At 50.5% G+C, this 8516-nt stretch overlaps 1 protein-coding gene and 1 pseudogene across 1 annotated transcript; both read left to right on the forward strand.

The window, feature by feature from the left end:
* The first annotated feature begins 1152 nt into the window (after positions 1-1152).
* LOC125513104 (uncharacterized) lies at positions 1153-3151 on the forward strand. Its single transcript, XM_087529623.1, has 8 exons — positions 1153-1208; positions 1301-1502; positions 1604-1807; positions 1891-2064; positions 2146-2313; positions 2583-2678; positions 2766-2891; positions 2987-3151. The coding sequence occupies exons 1-8, from the start codon at positions 1153-1155 to the stop codon at positions 3149-3151; spliced, it is 1191 nt and encodes a 396-aa protein (XP_087385749.1).
* Positions 3152-4135: 984 nt separating this feature from the next.
* Positions 4136-6569, forward strand: LOC147963577 (putative F-box/FBD/LRR-repeat protein At5g56810; annotated as a pseudogene).
* The last annotated feature ends 1947 nt before the right edge of the window (positions 6570-8516 follow it).

Below are 8516 nucleotides of genomic sequence, written 5' to 3' on the forward strand. Positions count from 1 at the left end.
GCGAACACCTAAGTCTCACTGTGTTCAAATGCCGATGGTTCGACCCCAAAAAGGGTCTGAGACATACGCCTTCTGTTGGTTTAGTTGAAGTTAAACCATCAACCGTCTATGCCGGAGCTGATCTCTTTATCGCCGCTACCCAGGCCACACAAGTATATTATCTGCCTTACCCATGCCAGAAAGAGTACCTAAAGGGTTGGGAAGTTGTGTTCAAGGTGTCGCCGCATGGTAAGCTACCGGACCCGAACGATGATGATTACTACAACATAAACCCCATGACATACGAGGGAGTGTTCTATCAAGAGGAACATGATGACGTGGTCCGAAACAACGAGGATGATGACTTGGGTTATGTTGACCTGGACCCAAACGACGACGACGCACGGATTGATGGTGAGGCAGTTGTGAATCAAAGAGACATAATTATGCTTGAAAAGTTAAATGAAGACGCTGACGATGAGGAAGAGCCTCCACCTCCGTCAGACAACGAAGAAGATATGCGTGATAGTGATGATGAGACCGGTCCACAAATAGATTACAATAGTGATGATTCATATGGGTTCTAGAAAATGTAAGTTCTTTTAATGATCATTACAATAGTATGCTTAATGTGCTCTTCTGGTATTAATGTTTTTCCTGTATGCTTGTTTAATTGATATCCTTACTAATTGTTTATTCTCTTCTCAATGCAGGTTTGCTAATCATGGGCAAGTCCAGCGGCGCTAGTTTCCTCAGTAAATTTAAAGGACTTACTCGGAGTGGACGAGCCCACAAGGTTCCCTCCCGACTACGCGAGGATGACACCTCACAGGGAGGTGGAGGGGTCGGGGGAGGAGACCCTAGAGGAGGAGGCGGTGGGGGAGAGCCCCTAGAGGAGGAGGAGGTGGGGGAGAGGCAACCGGGGCAAAAAACTCCGGGCCGTGTCTGAAATAGGAGGGTCTTCTTCGATGCCCTCCTATACAGAGGCACCTTCTGAGTCTGAGGAGGAGGAGTATGTTCCTGATGGCGAGGAGGAGGAGGCCGAGGAGGAGGGTGAGGAGGAGGAGGCCGAGGAGGAGGGTGAGGAGGAGGCCGAGGAGGGTGGAGGGGAGGTTGATCCCGCGTTGTGGGGTGACTTGCCACCGGGATCTTCGCAGGGGTGGCTGCGTGGTAATGCCGGACTACCTACACCACCTTCTATCGAGGAGCACAAGTGGCTCATTGAACCTGTGGGGACAGAGTAAGGGCCTCTCAATCATATTTTCAACACATGACAACATTTTCTTATTGTACACATGGCAATCATTTGATTCTTTTGCAGAAACTGGATCCTTCGCGGAAAGGGCCGTAAACCGAACGGCCTTATCACTGTCCTGTTGAAGGAGTTTTGGCCTGGCCTATTCTGCCCGCGGCCAGACAGGGACCCGCAGCAGCGGGTTTTGGCCACGAGCTGGGCCCACTACGAGGCTTGCAGCAACGCGGAGTACGGGACGACCGCTAAGGCCGTGATCACCAAATTTTGGGTAAGTTCTCTTCTGAATCACTTGTCTTCAGTTTGTTCATAGTTTATCATTGAATCACTCAACTCATGCCTTGTTTGCTTCTGGTTTATGCATGATTGCAGCAACTCTATAGAGTTCTTGACGAGCACAAGGCCAGAGCCGACGTGGTCTTGCTTGCGGCTGCGAAGAAGAAAGCTCGTCAGTTGCAGTACGAGGTGCACTGGGTTGCCGTCTCGCAGTACTACCACATCTACCTGCACCAAAAGATGACCAAAAGTCAAGCGCAGAAGCTACGACTTACCTTGAGCAAGGAGCAGTTCATGATGGTAACTATTACTAACTTTTCATTGTTTCAAGCAGTCAACTATATGTTTCGTGCTCACATGTCATGCTTCCAAAATTTGCATAGGTTGTTCCTCGTTGGTGCTATGGAAGGCATGACAGATGGGCGAGTTTGGTGGATAGGTGGCTCGGCGCCGATGCAGAGTTTGCTGCCAAGAGCATCAAGGCCCGGGCTAACCGTGGAGACGACGGGACACACGGCCAAGGAAACAGGAACCACTGGGGCTTCAAGGCCATGAAGGTATATCTATGTGCATGATGCATTTTTATTCTTCTTTACGTCATGTTCTTATGTATGGCTGACTTCTATTTGACGTTGTAGGAGGACAAGTTGAAGAGGCCGCTCTCAGACATGGAGTCGTGGAAGCTTGCCCGCGAGCGGAGTCATCGCAAGGAGGGCGAGAGCCAGTACTACAGCAAGACCGAGGAGCACCTGGGGTCTTACATTCATCACTATCAGGAGTTGCATCTGGATGTTCCTGTTGCTGAGGTCCCCAGTCTCAGATCGACGACACGGCGGTGGTGGCCATCCAGGGGAAGAAGAATGGCCGGTATCCATATTTCGATGGCTTGATCACTCCTTCGATCTCGTACACACGGCTTCGGGCTAGCAACCCGAGCCAGCTAGAGAGTACGGGGCGTTCACAGACTCCCTTAGCCCGCCAGCATGCTGTAAGTACTTCCTCTTTATCTTTTTCTATCTTGCATTCTCAGTTTATTTTCAGCATTGCTCACTTAGAAACAACCTAAATTATGTAGGCATATAAGGAGTTTGTCGAGCATAGGAATCTCGAGGTGCGGGAGTACTTGAAACGAGTGAAAGCAAACGATGATTACAACCGTCAGATGATGACGGTTAGTTTTGCCCTCTTAAAACCAACCTAAATTTTTGCACTTTCATTCCTTCTGATCTTCTAGTTTGCTTGTTTAACTAACATTCAGGCTATGTTGGCGTCTTGGACTAACCGCACGGATCCACCACAAATGGGACCCCCACCACCACCTGCGGGAGAACCCCCACACGTGCCCACGTTCGATGAATGGGTGGCACTAGGCAGTGATGGTCCGGTTAGTACATTTGCCTAACTACTAGCAAACTAGTTCTCGTTCATGAAACACTATCATATCATATTTACCGTTAGAATCTTTTCTGAAACATGTAGGGGACCGGTGGCTCGACTCCTGCTCCGTCGACCCCAGTCACTCCGATCTGGCAGAGTGGTGGTGGTCGCGATGGCGGTTTTGGCGGAGGTGGTGGTGGTGGTTTTGACGGAGGTGGTGCTTTTGGCGGAGGTGGTGGTGGTTTTGGCGGAGGTGCTCTTGCTTGATGATTCCGTGCATGTGGCCATCGTGCCATGCCTTTCATATTCCTACTTTTATCATGTTTCATGTGTTGCACTACTTTTATGTTCATGAACTTCCGTCGGTGATGATCTTTAGATGATGTGATGAACTTGAGTATGTTTAGATGATGATGGTGCACTTGAGTATGTTTAGATGAACTTGAGTATGTTCACATGATGAAATTGTCATATTTCTGCATAATTTCATATTGTTCTGTTTTCAAATGCTGTCAAATGAATTGGAAAAGAGAAAACAGGGGAAATAAAAGAAAACCACCAGGAGCTATGCCTACGGCAAAGCCGTCGGCATATATACGCCCAGGAGTTACAAGGAGCTGCCACGTGGCAGAGATATGCCTACGGCTTTGCCGTAGGCATAATCTATGCCGACGGCTTTGCCGTAGGCATATCTCGCCGTCGGCATAGATGGAAATCTATGCCGACGGCTTTGCCGTAGGCATATCTCTGCCGCCAGGAGAAGTCAGGGGACGACACGTGGCGCACGTATGCCGACAGCTTGGCCATCGGCATAGATTTCCATCTATGCCGACGGCCATGTGTCGTCCCCTGAATCACCAGCGCTGTTGACGGCGCCGTCCGTTGCCGTCAGACGGAAAACAACGCCGACGGCTAAACTATGCCGACGGCTATCCCACGGCCGTCGGCATATGCACCTATGCTGACGGCTATACTACGCCGACGGTCTGACACATCTACGCTGACATAATCTACGCCGACGGGGCTATGCCGACGGCAGCCGTAGGCATAGATCTATGCCGACGGCAAAGGACCTATGCCGACGGCCGTGACGTAGGACGGTGGTTGTATATATCCCGCGAGTCCGGTAGTGACGTAGGACGGTGGTTGTATATATATCCCAACCCATCAAAGATCAAACAGTAGCTTCAACGCCTTGTGTCTCTTTTAAAAGGATTATTTCCTTGTGCACGACGTTGTTTTTGTTGATAGCATATTGAGGAACTTTAGTCCTCACTACAGAGTAGAGTTCTTGTCCTTTTATGGAGAGTACTCACTAGAGTTGCGCGAGTGGCTGAGTCTGTACATTTTGTGCATACATTACTTAGCGTTTACAAAGAAACAATTATGTCCAACCAATTTGAACAAGCTCATAAGAGAACAAATAAATTTTATATCCTTTTTCAGGGAAATAAATTGTACAATTTGATTTATATGGAAAGAAAAGATACACAGATAAACTAAAAACCTGAAATTTACTCCTAATAATTTGCTGCCAGGCCCACGCACCAAAAACGCCCGCACAGGACTCGCGTTCATGGCGGCGGTCTTCTGGTGTTCCCCGGATCAATCGGAGTATGATTTCGGGAGATAATCACGGCAATTATGGCGCACGGAGAATCAAGGGACGGCGCCGAATCGTCTGCTCTCCCATCGTGGTTTAAATACCGGAGGGATGGGAGGAGGCGTCTTCAACTCCCTATTTGCCCACGCTGCTGCCGGCGGCCGGAGCTTCCTCAGCTGATGTTGCATTCTCCTCCTTTTTCTGCAGACTCCGATCGACTCTGTGGTTCCTTCTTTCTCGTGCTTCTACTGATTTTTTGGCCCGCTCTCGCAGCACCCGCCACCTGTTCGACGGAAAGCTTCTGATGGCTGCGGAGGGTGGCAAGGACCGCTTGGGCGACATCGCCGACGACCTCCTCCAGCATGTGTTGTCCCGTCTTCCGCTGGACGATGCCCTCAGGACCTGTGTGCTGGACACCAGGTGGCGCGAACTATGGAGGCGCACCACCAGCCTACACATCAATGCTTATCACTGCCAGCGACTCCAATAGTTGGCGAAGCTGTTCATCCAACTCCGTGGAAACTCACCTCTCGCCAAGTGCGAGATCAGTACCTGCCCTGACGATTTTCTGGATCACGACGACTCTGATGATTCTCTGGATCACGACGACTCTGATGATACTCCGGATCATGTCGACTCACTAGACACCCACACTAAACTGCTGATCCAGTACGCTCTACAGTGCCATGTTCAGGAGCTCCTGCTCAAACGTAATGACTATGAGGACGACCCCCTAGCACTTGATATGCCTCTCATCTCCCATCAGTTGAATATCTTACACCTTAAACGGGTTACATGCTCCGCACTGAATTTCTGGGGCTGCCCGGTCTTAGAGGAGCTAAGGATGGAAACATGCAACATTTATGCAAGGGAGATATCATCCAAATCACTGAAGCGTCTTTGCATTACTGATATCTGTCTGCTCCCTGAGGATTTCCATATTCGGATTTTTGCCCCAGATCTTATTTCACTGCAAATTGATGATTTTGATGGCGCGACTCCATTCCTTGAGGATATGCCATTTCTAGTAACAGCCAATATTAGGCTTGGCGTTCAGTGCCATGATTACTGTGAGCAGAACCTGAGGGATTGTGATGATCATTCATGTAGTTGTCATATTTATCCTGTAGAGGGGGGTTTGCTTCTCAATGGTTTGTCCAATTCTTTTAGTTTGGAGTTGATAGCTGAACCTACAATGGTAAGTTTGCACTTATTGCCTTTTTTTTACTCTTAGTGTTATTTGCCAACAACAGTTTCTCTTGTAATATCCATTGTTGACTTAGACCTGCAAATAAGCAACTTGCTTTTCTTCATTGCCATGGTTTGGTATTTTTATCTATATACAAATGGTTGTCATATCAATGATCTGATAACATAGTATTAATTGATGAAGTGTGGTATTTCCTGTGCTTGAGGTATAATTTTCTCTTTTCTTAGTTATACTTTCAAAATTAATAGTATCAACCTGAAGTTTGTACTAACTTAAGTTAATTTATATTGAGTCTTAGACTTCTTTCTTTGTTCACTTGTAGCTTCTACAGTATCTCTACCGATGGGATTTAGAATGGTGCCCCATGTTTGGCAAATTAAAGACTCTGCTCCTCAATGAGTGGTTCACGGCTATTGATCTAGTCTGCATTTTTCGACACTGTCCAGACACTGTCCAGTTCTTGAGATGCTCACTCTTCACCTTGGTAACACTAAGGTATATCATGTATATATAAAGATGGTGCTTCTTCATTAAAGGACTTATCATGTATATCCAATTGATCTTACTAAATGGTCTCTATCTGATAGAACCTCATAGAAGCAACAGCAGCCCCAGAAACAATAGAACAATCATTTGTCTGCGGCCACCTGGAGGTTGTGAAGATTGTATGTAGAAAGGTTGATGTGGGAATCCGCAAAATTTCAAGTATCTTGAGTACATTTGGTGTTGATTATAAGAAAATCTGCATCGAGGAAAATTCTTTTTGCTCAAATTGTAAGTTACCGATGTCATGCTTCATCTTTAGTATTTTTCTACAATTTTCCTAATTGTTCTAACATGTTTGCTATACTTACACAGTGACCAGTGTATGAAACCCCTTACAAACCTATTTGTATCCAGTATCAATTATGGCATTATCCTCTAGTAATAAATGTACAGCATGCTGGTGGAGTTGAGAATTGCTGTTAAGTTTCTATACGTGGTAGCAGTACAATGGTTACCAGTTTAGCACAAATCGCCATTGTACCTGTAAATGATCTGTAACATTCATGCCGCATTATTTGGGATTGGTCCTCTGCTTTTTCTACTGTTTATTTACTCCTGAAGATAGCAGATGTTCCTGTTTTTAAATGTAGTTTATATGTTCTTCCATTTGGTAGAATACACATGCATCTATTCAGCAAGGCTTAAATGATGTTTATCTGCCTTTGCGTCATTTATTTTTTCAGTTTTACCATTATTCCCAGCCTGTCATCAGTCTAAAGCCCAGTTGAGAGCCCGGCGTGAATTGACTAGTTAGGAGAATTCTGAACTGGCCCTCTCGTAAAACCCTTCCCTCCAGCGCCGCCACCCGCGAGGCGGCCGGGCAGGGCGCCCAGATCCTCCTGTTGGGCTAATAAGCTGCGGCGGTGCACCGGACACGACCAGCGCGTGTATGGGCGCGGGCTGGCCGGGTCGGGCGCGTCGGGTCCGCGGCGAGTCGAGTGCGTGCGTGCGTGTAGATGTGCGTGTGGTGCATGGGCGTGTCCATGCAGGTGAACACCGCACGGGTGTGTGTGTAGACTTGGTCATTAGACGATCCGGGTGCAGCGGGAGCGCGAGTTCGTTGCGGGCTCGACACGGTGCGCACGCGCGGAACGCGTCACGGGCGCGTCTAGAGCGGGCCGATCGGAGCGCGGGAGTGGGTGAAGGCGTGCGGGTCGTGGCCCGACGCTGGCCCGGGTATAAGAGCGCTGCTGTGATCAATATAATGGCATGGGGTGAGTATTGAGTTCGTGCTCAAGGAGGCGTTGTTGCGCCGGCAAAACCACCGTGTCCTCGTGTTCTTCCTCCTCCTTTCTTCTTCTTCTCTAGTGAGCTTGAACGACGGCGACAGAGAGAGCTAGGCGGAGCGAGGCGAGGGACTGGCGGTTCCAACATTTGGTATCAGAGCCACGTTCAGCTCAGGGCGCGCCGGCGATGTCGATCGTCCCCTACGGCGGCGGTACGGGCGGATCGCTGCCGTAGGCGGTGCCGCTGCTCACCGGCGACAACTACACTGCATGGGCCATCAAGGTCGAGGCGAACCTAGACGCGGCCGGGCTGTGGGAGGCGGTGGTCGTGCCAGAGGACGCGGCGGCGGCCGTCATCGCGAAGATGGACAAGCCCGCGCGCGCTTACCTGCTCGGTGCACTCGCCGAGGACCTGCTTCTGCAGGTGGCGGCGAAGAAGACTGCCGCGGAATTGTGGGCTGCTCTGAAGGCGCGGTTCGTCGGCGCGGACCGTGTGCGGGCGGCGCGGCTGGGCACTTTGCGCAGGGAGTTCGAGCTCCTGCGCATGGCAAGGGGCGACACGCTGGACGAGTTCGCCGGCAAGCTCGGGGCGATGGTGGCACGTTTTGCAGGGCTCGGAGCGACGCTAGAGGACGCAGCCCTGGTGAAGAAGTTGCTGGACTGTGTTCCCGATCGCCTGTACGCGGCGGTCGACGAGATGGAGCAGTTCTGCGACCTGGAGACGCTGCTCTTCGACGACGCACTGGGGCGCCTGAAGGCCTTTGACGAGCGGCTGCGACGGCGCGGGCAGGCGGGCGGCGAGCAGCTCATGTTCACCGCAGCATAGTGGCGGGCGCGCGAGCGGCAGCGAGGCGGAGCTCGGGACGACGACGACGGGGCGCGCAGCGAGGCATCGGGCTTCGGCGGCAACAGACGAGGCCGCTGCTACAAGTGCGGTGAACGCGGGCATTTCAAGCGCGAGTGCCCGCAGTGGAAGAAGGCGTCGGCGGCTGAGCGGGCACTGCTGGCGGACGGCGACGTCGAGGACGCCGGGCTGCTCTAAGCCGC

Source organism: Triticum urartu, chromosome 6A (genome assembly GCF_056163025.1).
Source record: "Triticum urartu cultivar PI428250 chromosome 6A, HENAU_Tu73, whole genome shotgun sequence".
NCBI classification, from domain to species: domain Eukaryota; kingdom Viridiplantae; phylum Streptophyta; class Magnoliopsida; order Poales; family Poaceae; genus Triticum; species Triticum urartu.